Genomic DNA, 17,582 nt, shown 5'->3' on the forward strand with positions numbered 1-17,582 from the left:
AAGTACAATGTTTTTTTGGATCAAAAAAAAGTATATAGTTTAAATTGAGACGAGAGAAAAGTAAAGGGTTTTAAATGAAATTATCTCTAAAACATATAATAATTATACACATATATAGATATATATATATCATATGTATATATATGTATATATGTATATATAAATATATTTATATATGTATATAATTTTAAAATTTTTATAAACATGTTTATATATGTGTATAATTTTATGAATATATATAATTTTTAAATTTTTATTTTTATTATTATTATTTTATTTTTATTTTTTATTAATTAATATTATTAAATATTAGGGATTGATGATGTGGCAGATGACTAGGATGCCATGTCAGCATTAAATAATATTGTTTTTCGTTCAGGGTTTTATTTGCCAATTTTTAAAAGTATAGAGTTTTAATTGCCAATTTTTAGAAGTACAATGTTTTTTTGGATCAAAAAAAAGTATGGGGTTTAAATTGAGACGAGAGAAAAGTACAGGGTTTTAAATGGAATTATCCCTAAATCAAACGAAAATTGCCGAGATAATAATCTTATTAAAAAATCAAATCCAAGAAAAATCTAAAATTTCAGATTTTTAATATTATACATTTTCATAATCAATATTTATTTTCACTTATAACTTATTACAACAACATAGCTTGAATATTTTATAAAATTTAAATACTAAAACAGCGAATCTCAAGAATATCGAATATTAAAATAGGAGAATAAATAAAATTGGAGTGTTTTTCACGTTTCTTAACTGTTATCACTTTCGCCAAAAAAAAAAATCAGCCTTTGTTCAGGCATAACTGAAGTCTGAAATTACCATAAACAAACAGTTGGTGTGAAGTTATATTACAGAGAAAAGGAAAAGACAAAAAAGAGAAAAATGATTAAAAGAAAGATGAAACAGAGGAAGAAGCGAAAAGGGTGTGAACTGAAGTTATATTACAACTGAAAAGAAAAAAGAAGAGAAGAGTTCTTCTGTGCCGTCCTGTCTTGTCTTTCTGAAGAGAAGATCTTCAGACATGATCATAAAATGTCCTCTTTCCTTTTTTAGTTCTTCCTCCATTTTCCGTTTCCACCTAAAGCCCTACTCTCGTCGTCCCCAGTCCTAATCTGGCATCTGCTCGTAGCCTCTGTTTTCCTGTGGCCCGTTTCCCATCCTTCCTGCACAAGAGAGTGTGAGTTTCGGTTCACGACTTAGGACAAAGGGAAAAAAACTCGAAAACTGGAAGAAAAAAACTGGTTTCTGTTGGAAGTATGCATTTAGATAGGACAATGGACAGGGTCTTGAAAATAAACTCAATCCTGACATTGTTGCTAACTCTTCAAGGACAGGATATCAGCTCTGGATCTTCAATGCATCTTTACTCATCATCTCAGACTAAGAGATATTAAGAATCGTGGGTACAATACAAAAGGAGGATCTCTACTTTTACAATTCCCTGTAAATACCTTATTGGGGTCAATCAAACTTACACAGCCTTGAGAGCGCAAATTTGGAAAAGGGTTGAACAGTCTTAAACGGGTTTGGAACTTTGGATCAGAGATTTGGTTCAACTAAGCAAAAGCTAAATATTTAACCAAAAACAGCATCCATAAACCAATCTCTCACTTGAGAGTTTGGTTCGGAGTTCCATATCTGGTTCAGTCAGGGACATATCTACCTACCACCAAGAAGCGAGTGCTTACTCATGGAACATATTACTTATTATATGCAGAAACGAGAAGGTAGACACATGCATATATGAATGCGTTTGGCAAACATGCTCATACGTTCAGATGAAACAACTGGTGGGTTTTACCTGATAAATCATAACCGGCACTGCTCCTACCATCATGGCCGCTGGTTCCCCACTCGGAAGGCCGAGAATGCGTCATGTGCACGCCCTGGGGTGTTTGAATCATGAAATGAGCGCCCATGGCGGTTTGATGATGATGATCATCTCCCCTCATTGGATTTCTTTCCGATGATTCCATACCAGACCGGAAGCCAATGCCAAGCATCAACGAGTTGCCAGCAGGAGAGGGCAACCTGCTTCCACTGCTAGAAGCATCACCCTTCACACCACTACTCGCATCCTTCTTTCTGTCAAGCTGAAATGTACCGAGAATCACCTGTATTTTGAGCAGACAAACAAGCAGCCTGTGTAAGAGAATCAACCAAACTGACAAGTTTAGCCTAACAAAATTTTGTAACATAACCCTTGTTTTCGCTTCCAGTTTCAAGTATGTTTAAGGCAGAACTCATACAATAGGACGTGATGAGGATGAACTATATTTTTGTTGGCAAATCTTCTCAATCGGCGATGTTGAATCTAATATAGTTGGAAAAGAAAGTATGTATGAATGTATAAAATTTGACACACGTCCAGTCGCGCACACATGTCCAAACACGTGAGTTGCAATAGTACAGGATTGTACCTGAACTGGGCCAGCAGCTATTAGGTGCCCCCCAACTCCTCCACCGATGATCTGACCATCCGAGCTAGATAAACAGACACTAAGACCGCCACTTTTACCTCCAAGCTCTGCCCGAATATATGATCCACACAGTGAGACAATCTCATATTGACCCTGAAAAAAAGATCATGCAACAGTAGTTTGTAACAAGAAGATATAAATGCATAAAATACATAGTGATCAAGACATGAGGATTCTGAACATAATGCCGGGTAAATAAGACCCAAAAACTAATCCTCTTAGAATTTCGAGAATAGAGTGAACTGAGAATCGATTCTTTTAGCTCACACAATAAGTAAGAACTATTAAACTCTGCTCTTGAAGTGAAATGAAGGGCCTTTCCAAAATCCATGCCACTACCTTTCTTTTTCCACGGAGAAACAGAAATAAAAGCAAGTTTAAAGAACAGAGCAGTGATAGCAACAAGAGGACCACCTCATAAGATACGATGCCTCCAGATAAAGCCGGTTGGCGCAAGGATGCATTAGAGATGGTGCCCGACGCAGAAAGAACGCATAATTCATGTTTGCTTTGTTGTGCAAAAAGCACAATTTTTTGGGCCACATCCTATCAGCACCAGCCATAAAAAAACATATAAAAAAAGGGTTGGATTATTCTCTGATTTGTCTAGCGTTAGTGAAAAGACAGTTCATTTCATAGACGACCTCTAGCAAATCCCTCTGCCATAAATTCGAAAAGACGCTACATAGAATAAGAACTAAATCAACAGATTTGCAAGTTTAATCAAATCTAAGCCTTCGAAAAAGAGCCCACAAAGCTATACCAGGCTAAATGATTCTTGAATACATCAACTCATGCACAATTTTTACCCCATGGCAAAGAATGCCTACCTCGCCGGCAGCTATGTTAACAATATGTGGAGTAAAGCTTTGCCCAGTTTTTCCTGCATAAACCAACCAGAACGTTTCAAGGGTGGAAAGCTCCGGAAATGGAGAATCGCATATATATATGTATCTAGGAGATTAAAGTATTAACAACTGATTTGAAGTTTTGAACCAAATTGGGATGTAACCAACATGATAAATCATAAATCACACTAATCAGTGGAAGCATCCATCCTAAACAGTATAACTGACAAACCATTGGTTTGTGGAGATTTTAATGATCAACAGTTTCATTTAAGGCTTTTTAGACACAAACAAGTGTCGACAGCCAGAAAACAGTAACCTCGCACACACTTCCATGTATTTACAGCACAAGGTTTGTCTTCGTATGTATCACCCATGGAAACACTCAAACATGGAAGCTCAAAGGATGTAAACTACTAAAACAAAGAGTGAACTAATACGTTTTTCAATGAAGGGTTAACTAAAGCATAAAGATTTGCAGACATAAACCACAGAATTCAAATCAATTTGGCTGCGGAGAAAACAGCGTTACAGATCACTGATCCTCGTGCCGCATCAACAATAAGCTCACCGTGAAAAAAGAGATCAACTTGCTCATAAAACACCAAATCTTACAAAATCCTCATGTCAAGTTACATTTGCAAGCAAGAGCACCAAGACAGCAAAATTCAACAAATTCCACACTAAAACCGACATTTCGAAACATTTACGACAAGAACATCGAAATTCACCAGAAAATTCAAAACTTTGCAGCTGTAACAGCATATTCATCAATAATTCGATGACGCAGCAAAAGAGTTTTCTCGAAAAAGAACACTCACCGACAGAACTCGACTGAGATTTTCTCGAAGACCCAGAATTAGATGACGTCGTAACTCCGGCAGCCGCAGCCGCATGTTCCCTCCTCTCCCTCGCAGACGAGCCGCTCCCAGAAGACGCCATTCTCTTAGCCGCTAGGGCTTGCTCCGGCGTTCCGTACTTCCTCGGTCGCCCTCTCTTCCTCTTCGCCGGCTCAATCGGCGCCGTCATCGCCGATGACGGCACCGAATGAGGGTACACGACAAGGGATGACCCGTCGTTCGGCGGCGGCGGCGACAAAATCCCATTGTGGGAGGATGGAACCGCGGCGGCGGTTGCGGCGGTTCCATCGGTGGTCGGGTGATGGTGATGGAGGCTGAGGCTGTGGTGGTGGTGGTAGTAGGGAGGACTGAGATGCTGATGTTGCTGGTGATGGCTTTCGTTGGGTTCCATTCCTTTTTAGAGAGAGCAAAAATCTAGAGAGAGAGAATTAGGGATTTTTTTTTCATATTTTCTTTTCCATTTTTTTGTTTCTTTTAGGGTTTATTATATTAGATTTTCGTTTTTTTCCTTTCTATTTTGTTGTTTTTAAAGCGAGGCAATCGTTTCGCTCTTTGGCATTCAGATGCATTCTCAGCCGTTGGATCATTATTTTGACTTGGGTGTTTTATTTTTTCCGGTAAAGCATATATCATTTTCTGTTTTATTTTACCCATTTTGACAACAATAAAATTCCTGATAAGAAACTAAAACCAAAAAGACACCTCAGAATATTTTAGGAGAACACTTGTAAATTATTTATCAAGAATCTACACCATAATCATTAATTCCATTAAATTATTTAGACATCCTTGATTCTATCACTAAATTATTTCCATTTTCTAAAACAAAATATCAGCATGGGGAAAAATCAGTGGAAATATCTTTTTAATCAGCCAAAAAATAAGAAATTGGTCTGAGACTATAGATGTTTAGGATATGAACTTACGTGCATTACGCAAACAAATGTAAATAAATCACTACACTTATAGCATACAAAACAAAATCAACAATATATGATGATTAATTGTTTAATGAAAAAAATCGCGGTTAATGGTAATTATTAATTATCTTACCTTTTTTGCCCTTTCACGACCGACCATTGACCACTTCTTAAAGGGTATGGTTAGTAATTGGGCCGGAAGTTGATCTGTCTAAACATGGGCCGAAACAGGCCTCGATTTTATTCAGAAAATAAAAAATAAAACGGAGTTATTTGATTTTTTTTCTTACTATTATCCATATTTTAAAGACAATATTCATTTCAAAGTTCGGAGTAGGTTTTATTATTTTCACGTTTGAATATTAAAAACTATCCTCATCCTTTTTTTAAAAAATCAAATTTTAATATATATATATATATATATATATGTTATTCGGTTTGATTTGATTTTCGAACCAAAATGATCTAAATCATGTAGAGGGTTTGATTTGTTAAATATCTGAAAACTTTGTGTCGTTAATTTCATCGGTCTGGTTGGTTTATTGTGGGTTTAATTTTGAACCCAGCTAATGTATGGATGGGATAGCCATGTGATGTCATAAATATATATATATATATATATATATATATATAAACAAAATCGAAGAATGTAAAGATGTTTTCAAATAGATATATGTAAGGAAAAAAAAATGAAAAATAGAGGAATGGGGTCGTAAGATTAAATGAACCATCGGATTTGGTTGGTCGGGCACCCACTTGATGATCCACTTGCATCTTACTTTGATATTATTATATTAATTATCTCTCTTGACGAAGTCAAACTCGGCGTTGGTCAAACTCTATGTGACCTGCGCACATGGCCGTATCTAAATAAGTACGTGTCACTAATTTAATTTAAATAATTTAATTTGATTTATTAGTATCGGGGATATGTAACCCCAACTATACATGAATCGATTTTAAATCGCCTTCATTTTTATTTTTTGGCAGAAACTTGGTTGCTTATTTCACTCCAATCGATTAAACCAATTAAATGAGCTAATATGATAGATGGTTTGCATATAATACATGAAACACATAAAAAATTAAGTAATATATTACTAAATTTAAAATGATATAATAAAAAATATATAACCATAGATTTATAACAATGATATTATAATATATAATTATATTCGAATCTAAAATTATCATAGATAACATACATTTTCAAATTAAATTAATAGAAATAATAAAATATAAATTGAATGTTAAAAAGATTTGAAAAAATGAATGTTTATTTAATATAATATTTTTCTATGAAAATTTAATTTAAATAAAAATAGAAAAATCAAATCTGAAATTAGTTTAAAAATTAAATGGGTATAATTTATTTAAAAAATCAAATAAAAAAATCCAACCGAAAATTCGTGGTTACATTTTGGGGCGTCGTTAAAACGTCACATAAAGGTAAATCTTAGTTCGAATAGCCTGTAAATATAGAAGTTACGTACGAATAAACATTTGTGAAAAACAAAAAGCAAATTTACTAAATTGCGCAAGAATTGCAAAACTGATATGTAATTAATAAGATAATTAATTATTAATACGGGGTTCTTATTAGCCGCCCAATGGTTAGCCGTCCTTGAAAATTCACTTCTCTCTCCCTCTAATTGGAAATGCCTTTACTATTATTAGAAGTCAGAAATATTTTTTTTCAAATATATAATCAGGATTATCCTATTTGATTATCAGATTAATATAATCCTAACAACGTTCTTTATAATTGCAATTTCATCAAATGTTGACATGGATAACATATAATATACATATATATACATATAAAAAAAAATTAGTTACATCACTATATATAAATCCAAAATCCTACATCTATTAATTTGACTCGGTCACGTTTGGATCAAGTCAAACATTTCAAACTAAATTAACTATAATATATATATATATATATATATATATATATATATATATTCACATGCATTTATAGAAATGTGTATATGTAAAGGCAAGTTGAGGTGGGTGGTCTCCACTTTTCAAGTGCGTGTGAGTATATAAATATACGTATACGAATCTGCATAGAGCCAAAAAAACCAAAGAGACAACAAAGAAGAACATAGAAACATAACTAAAACAGAGGATGGAGAAACAAAGTCTAGAGGCTCACTTCAAGCATAACGACGCCGGAGCATCACCGGATTCCTCGCCGGAGAACGAGAAGGGAATATTCCACAAGAGCCGGGGAATATTCCATCTTCACCATTCCAAGGACGATAAAGAAGACGAGAAGAAGAAGGAATCAAAGAGGGAGAAGATGGCCGCCGCCCTAGTCGCCGGAAAAGTTGCCCTGAAGAAGGTGATGCACCACCGTCGTCAAGGCGGCGGTAAACACGGCCATGGACACGGCGGAGAAGAAGAGGGAGAGGCAGAGGAAGAAGAAGAACAAGAAGAAGAAGAGGAAGAAGAAGTAGAAGAAGGTGAAGAAGAGGAAGAAGGTGGAGGGATTGGTGGTTTTATTGCAATGATCGCAGAAGCATTTCAAGAATAAATAATAACCAAAAAAATCAATGTGAAAATGTTTTTACAAAATAATGTGTTGAAACTACGTACTTGTAATTTTTGCTAAAAAAATTGTGAATTTGGAGTGATTTAAATTGGCTTTCCAACTTGTACAATTAATATTGTCTGTTATATGATCATCTATCTATATATATATATATATATATATATATATATATATATAATATTTTTCAAAACGTGTCCATATAATGATTCTCACGTATGTGATAGTTAGCCCAATTTATACAGACTTGGTTTTAGAAAACCACCCCCGGTTTCATTGTTTACGCGACAAACCAGACCGGATTTCGGTGCTAAATTAATTCTACTTGGTAATAAATACTTTTATAAAATGTTTGATAATATGCAATGTTAAAAAAACTTATAAATCACAGTAAGAAGATGGATGATAGAAGAATAAGAACTGTACCTAATCTTCTTGTGAAATTTAAGAGTATAAATCAATAATAAGAGAACTGGTGGTCTATGCAAAAAAATAAAAGAGGCAGTGAACTGTGTATATAATATATTATAACGAGAATATCCAATTTAGATAGTTCAATCGATCGAATAGAAAAACAAACCGTATGTCCCGTTCTGAATTTAAGTTTCAAGTTAGGGTGACGAGCATACTTCCAATCACATTACTTGTTTCCGATTTCGGTATCAGTGTGGATCTCGCTCCAAGATATTTGATTACCAAAAAAATATAAGGGAGAAGACAATGACAGAGCTTAGTATTATTGGATATATGATACTACTATCATGGTTGAAAAAACATTTTCACATGATTTTGCAAGTTAAGAATTTCCAAACTGATTTTATTTCTTTGATACGTGTCAATTACAGTTCAATCATTTCCAAATAGCACTCAATTTACCCAGTTTCACTCTCCGTAAAACTCCAATATCATAAGAAATTATATCAGTCATAGACATTTTGTGCAACGCACACCACGTGTTACCGTAAACCATGTATGTCTAGGCACAGTGAACGGTTCGTCTATTATTTGAAGGCTCCCCGTCAAGTACACATCACACTCTATCAGATAATCCTCACCAGTATTTTTCTTATAGATCTCTCTCACCAATCTTACACTCAATACTCTTCAATGGAAATATCTCGACAACCTCTTACGTTGCAGTCTTATGTATCATAAGCTTCTCCCTATAATTATCCAAATATGTTTTGAATATATACTTTGCCCTTTTCCTCTTTGATGAGTATATCTCCTTCCCTTTTAGTTGCTTCTTTTCTTGTTTGTTTTCCATATTTGTTTCATCTTTTCATTTATCGATTTGAACCTTCTAGATGTTTAATATGTTATTTTCTTACTTTAACAATGGCTTAAATTAGAGATGGACGATTCGGTATTCAAGCGGTTCGGTTCGGCAACGGTACTTTCGGTTTTATAAAAAGTGTACCAAACTAGAACCGAATGTTAAACGGTTCGGTTCGGTTTTAGTATCGGTTCGGTTCGGAACGGAACCATTATATGAATACCAAATAAGTACCGAACTATAATATTTACACATATATTAGTGGAATATTCGAATTTTGGTTCGGAATTCATACGGTTCGATCGATTCGGTATTCATACAGTTCGGTTCAGGAATGGTTCATTCGGTTCCATAAAAAGTGTACCAAATTAGAACCAAACGTTATTCGGTTCGGTTCGGTTTCGGGATGGATCGGATCGGTACTAAATTCCCGAACCGAAGTGCCCACCCCTAGTTTAAATATTTCTCGACAAAGTAGTGGAAATGGGAGATTAAGATGTCTATTATTGCAAAAGGTATCAAGAGATATGGACTAGAATCGAAAAAGATTATCAAAATATACCAAGATATAAAAATATTATATTAGATTTATCTAGATATTTATAATAATTTAAGAATATATTCTATAATAAAAAAAAAAATCTAAGGATTTCTCTATTAGAAGGTTTTTTAGATATTTTTATTGCCACTCGAGAAGAAAACTCTTGTTTCTCATATGCTCCACGTCTATGAGATGGAAGCTCAATAACTTTGTTATGATGTTTGAATTCAATTCAGAATCGATTTATTTATTTATTACTATATGTCATTTCGGGTTCGTTTATGATATAAGACAGTTAATGTGGAACTCTTCGTGTTTATTCCTTTGACGTATCAAAGCATTCATTAAATGCAAGTCATTCACTTTTACAAAATAAATATATCATTGTCTATATATAATATAGGAAATTAAATATTAATAATGATAAAATATAATAGAAATATTGAATCGAGAACTCAAGTTGGGTCAACCTCCGAGTCACAATCCCCAGACTTCGTCAAACAATAATATATGGTAATGGCAGTCCTTACTCGATGTTGTTAAATTTTTCTGCCAACCATTATTACATTTTTTATTGTTTGGCGACTAAAGCGTTACGTTTGAGTTGTAATTATTTTAAGAGAAAATCTACAAAATTTCCTTACCTTTAATAATCCGTATCAAATTAATTTTATTTATAATGACAACGTACCAATTATACCGAATTTATTAATTTAATCATAAAATGTTGAGTTTATGATAGTTTTGACGCGGGAGATATGATTAGCAATAGAATTTCCAATTTTAACATTATGTGATTAAATAGAAATATGATATGATATTTACAATATAGATAACCGGTCAAGTTAAATACACGAGATTTTTATCGTTCTCTCCCTGATTACAATAATTAATATTGTGACAAATTAAATCGCATAAAATGTTTTGATAAGGAACGTATATAGGCCTATATTATTAAAGGAAAGTCGGCTTGTTCTAACTCAAAAGTATTCGACGGTAAGATTTTTATTATAAGTAAATCATGTTGCATGGATCCAGTCATCCCTATCCAGAAAAATTTACGTAGTCAAATAATAAAGGAACGCCCTAATGCAATAATTAATAAAATTTAAAACTTTGACTATTTCAACTTAGTTTATGGATAAATCTTTAACAAAAAAAATAGTTTATGAATATGTTTACCAATTGTATGCATGCCACAGGCGGGGTTGTTCTAAATCCTAGATGTATGATAAAAATTATAAAATATCGCAAATCTTGATCACATGATTATCATTCCTGTATTGTGTTTTTATTTCTAATATTTATATTATTTTTAATATAAAGTAATTCACATTTAAGATCTCTAAGAAATATGTATGTTACAATGCACACTTGCACAATTTTGTTCGAGAAAATATTATTTTAAACAAAAAGATTCCGCAAGATTAAAATAAACTTCTTTAACAAAAAAAAAAGATTAAAATAAACTTCAAAAAAAAAAAAGGAAAGGTGGGGAACGATTATATTTGTTTATAGCCACTTGAATTAGATTGGTTACATTAAAATAAAAATTTAGAGCGTCCAATAATGTAAGAAGAATGATATTAAATTAATCATACTTTTTTAAGATGAAATTTTTTTTCAAACGTATACTATAACTATATTGACATTAAAATCGTATTGTATTTAAAACATTACATTAATTAAATTTAACTTGAATTTAAAATAGTAAAAAAATACTTATATGTGAAATCCAAATTAAAAATTACAATGAAAAAGAATGAATACAAATTTTACAAAACCTAAATATCCATAACCCAAAAAGAAATACGCCGAAATATAAAACGTTAGTCCTTGATTTTCAAAAAAAGAGTTACCGTTACAAGAAAAACAAAGGGCAATAAAGTACTGATTATACACGGTGCATTGAAAAGCCGTCATATGCGAATGGTCAAACCTTTGACTTCTTCAAGGAAGCCATTGCCCTCCATCTGCATCAGAAGTCGTTCTCTTCTTTGCGTGTTGTTTATATAGTGAATACTAAAGGCCAAAAGGGCAAACAGATAAAATCAAAATTGTAATAAATACCTCTGGAAAAGATTTTTTTCCCCTCAGATCAGAAGCGAGACACTTGCTCTTGGTTCTGTCTGAACACTGAAGCTCTCCAATGGCAGAGAAAGTCAAGGAACGTACGCTGGAGGAGACATCGACGTGGGCAGTCGCAGTGGTTTGCTTCGTTCTGCTTCTGATTTCGATTATCATCGAGCATCTGATTCACAAGATCGGAGCAGTAAGTCTTCCTTTCTTCCGTCTCTGTGTCTGCGCAAGTGATTCCATCAGTGGCGGAGTTCTTGAAATCTCTTCCAAATGGAGTTTCATGACATGGGATTTGTTTAGTTCTTGTTACTGTAATTGAGCATCAGATTCACAAGATTGGAGCAGTAACTCTTCGTTTCTTCTGTCTCCATGTCCGAATTTGTGTCTGGGCAAGTAGAGTTCTTGAAATCTCTTCCAAATGAAGTTTTATGATATGGGTTTTTGTTTAGTTCTTCGTTTCTTCTGTCTCCTTGTCTGGGTTTGCGTCTGAGAACCAAAATCCAAAAGGGTTCGCCTGATTTAGAAGGAAAATGGAATCTGTGTTATCCGAAGTTAAATTATGCGTTTCGGTTGTATTTTGGTCATTCTTGTTTCTGATCCAGTATTCAAAATCTACGGTCTGTTTCTGCAGTGGTTCAAGAAGAAGCACAAGAAAGCTCTCTATGAAGCTCTTGAAAAAGTGAAAGCAGGTAACTATTTTTTTTTTAATGCATTTTCAATTCAGTCTTTTCATCTTCATCCGAAAATCTCAACCCGTTAACATGGTTTCAGAGCTTATGCTGATGGGATTCATATCCCTTCTGCTAACAATCGGCCAAGGACCGATCTCGGGCATCTGTATCTCCGAGAGTGTGGCATCGACCTGGCACCCTTGCAGCCGCGCAGAAGCGGAGAAAAAGTACGGAAAGAAAGACAAGGGAAAGGACAACGAAGAAGAAACGACCAGCCGGAGGCTTCTCGAGTTGGCTGAATCTTACATACCCCGACGGAGTTTGGCCACTAAAGGCTACGACAAATGCGCAGATAAGGTAAGGATAATGACGTTATATCCTCTCGTGTCTCTGTTTTATCCTTGTCGGAATAAGTGGCTGATTCCGGAACTCGTTGTTTCGTATATATACTTTAGGGGAAAGTCGCTTTCGTGTCGGCATATGGCATTCATCAGCTGCACATATTCATCTTTGTTCTCGCGGTCTGTCACGTCGTCTACTGTATCATAACTTATGCTTTGGGGAAGACCAAGGTACACGTATATATATATATCTACTATGCACGCGTTTATCTGCTTGATATGATCCGTAAAATGACAAGGGGTTTCGTTATTGCAGATGAGGAGGTGGAAGAAATGGGAGGAAGAGACGAAGACAATCGAATATCAATATTCCAACGGTTTGTAATCCTCTAGTTTCGGACAAGTCGATGGAAAATGTACAAGTTTCTTTTAGCTGATCCGAACTTTGTTGTGCAGATCCTGAGAGATTCAGGTTTGCGAGGGATACGTCTTTCGGGCGTAGGCATCTGAACTTTTGGAGCAAAACAACTGTTACATTATGGATCGTAAGTTTTTTCGAGATTTCCGCAAATGATGATCATGGCTGTAAAAGTTCCTAATAAGTTACATCGAGTTTTTTTTCGTTGTTCGTAGGTATGTTTTTTCAGACAGTTCTTTGGATCTGTCACCAGGGTCGATTACCTGACGCTCAGACACGGATTCATCATGGTAATGAATTCCTCCTTCCGAGATCTTCTGACTTTTACCCCTTCATGAAGATATATTTATCGCTCGACATTTGTTCCTCAGGCTCATTTGGCGCCTGGAAGCGAAACAAGATTTGATTTCCGCAAGTACATCCAGAGATCGTTAGAGGAAGATTTCAATGTGGTCGTCGGAATTAGGTCAGGACTACCGGTCCAACCCAGACATTCGCCGCCGCGGTTTTTATATAACCAATCATCATGAGTACTTAACTTCTTGTTTTTTGCATCTGGCAGTCCTGTCATATGGTTCATCGCCGTGTTGTTCCTCTTGACCAACACACACGGTACGCCTTAAATCTCTTCTATCTCGTATACAACGTCAGACATCCTTAACTGATTCGGCCTTCTTTTCTTCGTTTTCTTGGAACAGGAATAAATTCTTACCTCTGGTTACCCTTCATCCCGCTAGTTGTAAGTGTATACACAAACGATACAACACATATATGACAATGTTCTCCATCGATAAAGACGATCTTATGCCGATCTCTTATTGCAGGTGATTCTTATAGTAGGGACAAAGCTTCAGGTCATAATAACGAAACTCGGGCTTCAAATTCAAGAGAAAGGAGACGTGGTGAAGGGGGCGCCTGTGGTTCAGCCCGGGGATGACCTCTTCTGGTTCGGCCGCCCTCGTTTCATCCTCTTCCTCATCCACGTGGTTCTCTTCACGGTACACCGATCGATCTTTCTGGTTTACAACTAAAATTTCCTTATTATTCATCAAAGTAACGATCTAATCTTTCTATTGCAGAATGCATTTCAACTTGCATTCTTCGCGTGGAGTACTGTAAGTATTCTATGTCACAGTTTTCTTTTTCGTGAGATCGATTAAATTTCGAACTATCACTAATAAACCGGTTGTTATCTACAGTACGAATTCAACCTCAAGAACTGTTTCCACGAAAGCACGGTAGATGTGATCATCAGAGTCGTGATGGGGTAAGTTCAGAACAAAACTAAACTCGAATCAAGAAAAAAACTTTTTTCGATCCACTAATGAATCGTGATACATATTTTCTTGCAGGGTCATCGTACAAATTCTCTGCAGCTACGTAACTCTCCCGCTTTACGCCCTCGTCACTCAGGTTCAGACACATTTTTAGATATTATTACGACAATCTAGTACCACAAGTACGTGATTTAGTGTTTGAAACGAGTTTTTTTTTCTTTTCCGCAGATGGGTTCGACGATGAAACCGACGGTGTTCAACGAAAGAGTAGCGGTTGCACTAAAGAACTGGCACCACACGGCGAAGAAGCAGTCGAAACACAGCAAGCACTCTAATTCGACCACGCCTTTCTCGAGCCGCCCTACGACGCCTACCCGAGGCACGTCTCCCATCCATCTTCTCAGCAACTTCCAGAACCGCAGTCACGAGAGTCTCTCGGCCTCGCCTTCCCCTAGACACTCGGATTTCGATCAGTGGGACCACCACCAAGAAGAGGCTGAAACGTCCACGCATCATAACAACAACGACGAGAGTTCGGAACAAAGGCCTGATGTTGCATTGCCTCCCGGACCAGGACCTATTCGGACACAACATGAGATCAGTATAAACGTCAGGGACTTTTCTTTCAAGCGACCATCTACGTGATCTCAGCCATTATGTACATTACATATTATGCAAAACTTAAATCATATTCCCTATTTTTTTCCTCTTCTTTTCAAAGTTTGTAAAGTACGAAGATGGATACGGAAGAATCCGAAAGTGACAGGTTCATAATCAAGATTATACCAATTGAAATACAAGATTATCCATCATTGTTCTCGTGTCATAATTCAATACAATGATAAATGCTTTCAACATCCAAACAGATTCATCATCATTCATAAGTATCCATCATTCCTCATCATCATCCATGCAACCACCGTACAAATTGTCCAAAATGCCCTCAGCAGAGGACCAATCTGAGCCGGTGAGCCGGTCGAGACCGTCGTCGGACCACCAAGCCGTCGGTTGCAGTTTCCGGCGACCCTTTGATTTGTCGGTGGACTTTGTGGCCGGAGAGAGATGCCAGTCGATGCACTTGGAATGGTTGGCGTTAGTGGGCCTTGATGCCGCTTTCGTAAATATCCCGAAAGCTGGGGGTGGATTTTGTCTGTCAACTGGTCCGGTCCCGCGCCGCGGGTTGAACGGCACCGGAAGAGCCGGGAAAGTCCGAACGGCACCGTGTTGCCGCCCTTCCCTCTTCATCTCTTTCCCGAGTTAGGGATTTGTGAGTTGAAAGTTTTCCACAAGAAATGCATTATATATAGAAGGAATCGTGCTTGGGGCGCAAGGAATTCGGTATGGTCAACTCTTCTTGTCGGGCAAGAATATTATGACCTTAAAAAAAAAATCTATTTTTTATTTAAAAATTTGAGATTAAGTTTTTTTTTTAAATTTAAAAATTCGATCGACGGTCACTCACTATTTTGCCGTCGACCACTTCTGTTCTGTCAGCCCAATTTCTTTCTCTTCTTGTTCTCGCCGGCGACATGAGTTCTCCGGTACTGATCTCTCTACTCTGTCACATCAGATCTGTGAAATCGCTCGATGGTTTTGACGGTTTTCTCTTTCGAATCGCATTGCTTGACCGTTTCAGCATTTCGATTCTGTCCTTTTGTTACGTCATTCAGGGAACGAGCATGTTCGCCGTCACCGGTTTCACCAAGCGACCCGCTGTGGTGCTCGTTGCTGGGCACATCGTGGTTCGGCTCATTCCCTCTTCTGTTCCATACCTCGCTCTGATTCCAACGATTTTCTTCGCTTTGTTACTTCTCGATTTATGTATTTCTCTCTGGAAACGTCAGGATTCGGATCTGGGTATCGAAGATAGTGGTTGATCAATGGGGTCTTTTTTTTTCCTGCCAAGTTTTGCTTTCCTTTTGGTAGAACCTTTATCACTCTGACGCGTTAGATGGATCGCATTTTTGTCTACTTCGTGGAAACATGAGGATTTAGGATTTGGGTTTTGAATGTATTGCTCATTGCTGTTTCCTTCTTCAGTTACTTGGGGTTCTAATCTTTAGTCTGTGAAGTATCAATGCGAAGTTAGAATTTGACTTATTTACTCTCTATCCTTCTACTCTGTACTGTAGGACCATTCCCTTTGCCTGGAATCTGATAACTGCTGGTTACCTTGAGCTGACAATATATGGGGTACGTCCTGTTTCCCAAGTTTAATTTCTTGTCTTTCCTTCCCTGTTTTCTGGTCTGCAGTTCTTGTATTGTATACGACCTTGCAGGTTGTCTTCAGTACCCTTGTTGTCTCCTGTTTCTGGGGAAGTTGCTCGAACCTGTCCGGGGTTCCAATGAATTCCTGAATTTCATCTTCCTGGTCAACTTTCTTACATCTCTATGTGTTTTCGTCACCGCTGTTGCCTTGTACTATGAGGCGGGACAATTACCTGTAATTTACGCTCACACCCTTTGGATTATTATTATGAAAATCGATCAAAAGGAATGGCTTACGTTATGCGAACTAAAATGTATTTTGGTAAATCGATCGAAAGGAATGGCTTATGTTTGCTTCATGAGATATATATATATATTTCGGATCTTTACCACTGCATAATAAGTGTTGTCTACTTATTTTCCTGCCTTGGTATATGCCTCGTGCAGGTTTCCATGGTGTCTTGGCGGCTCTCCTAGTTGGGATAACCTGATCAGGAGCTATCACCATTACGAACAAAAGCAAAGGTATCCGTCCGCCTTCTAATAGGAAAGCATAAAAATGTGTCATGCATTTTCTTTTTGCTGCTTTACGTTAACTCGGCTAGTGGGAGGATTTCCTCGCTTGGTATTCTTGCTTTTGCTTCCTGTGTTCAGTGGTTGCCGTCTATTATGCTTCTCCTGTCAATAACTTCAAGCTTCTTCACATTAGATAGAATCAGCTGCATATCTTCCCACTTTGATATTTGGTACATAATCGGTTGATTATACCTCAGATACATTCACAGGAGATTAGAAACAAAGTTCAGAGGGGATCCAAGCGATGACTTTGCCTTCTCTACTTTCTTTCCGGAATTTTTCAGGTGAAGGAATTGTTTCCCATGAGCTCACAGCTTCATTCGCTCATAAAACAAGGACCCTTTTCTCCTTCACAGTTCACCCGTCCCTTCTGTCTGTCAATGGATCTTGACAGTGAAATGCAGATCGATCATTGACCCTATCGCGTCAATCTTTCACCGGATGGTTTGTGGACGTTCTGATACCTCTGATGAGGCCCATGGTTACACTCTGGGAGGTGCTCCATTGCCAGGTTTTGATCC

The 17,582-nt window shown here is 36.6% G+C and overlaps 3 protein-coding genes and 1 long non-coding RNA gene across 5 annotated transcripts; 3 read left to right on the plus strand and 1 right to left on the minus strand.

Annotated features, from left to right (window-relative positions):
* Positions 1 to 779: 779 nt before the first annotated feature.
* LOC104827291 (AT-hook motif nuclear-localized protein 14-like) lies at positions 780 to 4,656 on the minus strand. Its single transcript, XM_010560445.2, has 6 exons — positions 4,159 to 4,656; positions 3,320 to 3,372; positions 2,904 to 3,035; positions 2,430 to 2,582; positions 1,811 to 2,123; positions 780 to 1,172 (listed from the first exon to the last, which is right to left on the minus strand). Exons 1-6 carry the CDS (start codon positions 4,586 to 4,588, stop codon positions 1,117 to 1,119), a joined length of 1,137 nt encoding a protein of 378 aa, XP_010558747.1. The 5' UTR covers positions 4,589 to 4,656; the 3' UTR covers positions 780 to 1,116.
* Positions 4,657 to 7,145: 2,489 nt separating this feature from the next.
* LOC104827292 (protein FAM9A) lies at positions 7,146 to 7,769 on the plus strand. The gene has a single exon (XM_010560446.2). It carries the CDS (start codon positions 7,252 to 7,254, stop codon positions 7,657 to 7,659), a length of 408 nt encoding a protein of 135 aa, XP_010558748.1. The 5' UTR covers positions 7,146 to 7,251; the 3' UTR covers positions 7,660 to 7,769.
* Positions 7,770 to 11,539: 3,770 nt separating this feature from the next.
* On the plus strand, positions 11,540 to 15,087 carry LOC104827293 (MLO-like protein 6). The gene is made up of 15 exons (XM_010560447.2): positions 11,540 to 11,763; positions 12,202 to 12,259; positions 12,342 to 12,598; positions 12,697 to 12,813; positions 12,899 to 12,959; positions 13,039 to 13,127; positions 13,216 to 13,290; positions 13,372 to 13,466; positions 13,563 to 13,612; positions 13,699 to 13,739; positions 13,825 to 13,998; positions 14,080 to 14,115; positions 14,200 to 14,267; positions 14,353 to 14,413; positions 14,506 to 15,087. Exons 1-15 carry the CDS (start codon positions 11,641 to 11,643, stop codon positions 14,920 to 14,922), a joined length of 1,722 nt encoding a protein of 573 aa, XP_010558749.1. The 5' UTR covers positions 11,540 to 11,640; the 3' UTR covers positions 14,923 to 15,087.
* Positions 15,088 to 15,728: 641 nt separating this feature from the next.
* LOC104827295 lies at positions 15,729 to 17,576 on the plus strand. 2 transcript variants are annotated; one of them, XR_002024644.1, is made up of 6 exons: positions 15,729 to 15,818; positions 15,948 to 16,019; positions 16,410 to 16,470; positions 16,557 to 16,720; positions 16,933 to 17,010; positions 17,346 to 17,576. It is a non-coding gene; the product is annotated as an uncharacterized LOC104827295 (long non-coding RNA). The 2 variants fall into 2 exon arrangements; XR_002024645.1 differs by having other exon boundaries at positions 15,739 to 15,818; positions 15,914 to 16,019.
* Positions 17,577 to 17,582: the final 6 nt, after the last annotated feature.

The sequence above is a fragment of the Tarenaya hassleriana genome, unplaced genomic scaffold (assembly GCF_000463585.1).
Source record: "Tarenaya hassleriana unplaced genomic scaffold, ASM46358v1 Cleome5, whole genome shotgun sequence".
Lineage (NCBI taxonomy): Eukaryota > Viridiplantae > Streptophyta > Magnoliopsida > Brassicales > Cleomaceae > Tarenaya > Tarenaya hassleriana.

Coding starts and splice junctions, on each gene's coding strand:
- LOC104827291 (XM_010560445.2), bottom strand. CDS start 4,588: ATGGAACCCAACGAAAGCCATCACCAGCAACATCAGCATCTCAGTCCT. Junction 2,583..2,903: donor GAGGCATCGTATCTTATGAG/GTGGTCCTCTTG, acceptor TCTTTTTTTCAG/GGTCAATATGAGATTGTCTC. Junction 2,124..2,429: donor TAGCTGCTGGCCCAGTTCAG/GTACAATCCTGT, acceptor CTCAAAATACAG/GTGATTCTCGGTACATTTCA.
- LOC104827292 (XM_010560446.2), top strand. CDS start 7,252: ATGGAGAAACAAAGTCTAGAGGCTCACTTCAAGCATAACGACGCCGGA.
- LOC104827293 (XM_010560447.2), top strand. CDS start 11,641: ATGGCAGAGAAAGTCAAGGAACGTACGCTGGAGGAGACATCGACGTGG. Junction 11,764..12,201: donor TGATTCACAAGATCGGAGCA/GTAAGTCTTCCT, acceptor CTGTTTCTGCAG/TGGTTCAAGAAGAAGCACAA. Junction 13,613..13,698: donor CCTCTTGACCAACACACACG/GTACGCCTTAAA, acceptor TTCTTGGAACAG/GAATAAATTCTTACCTCTGG.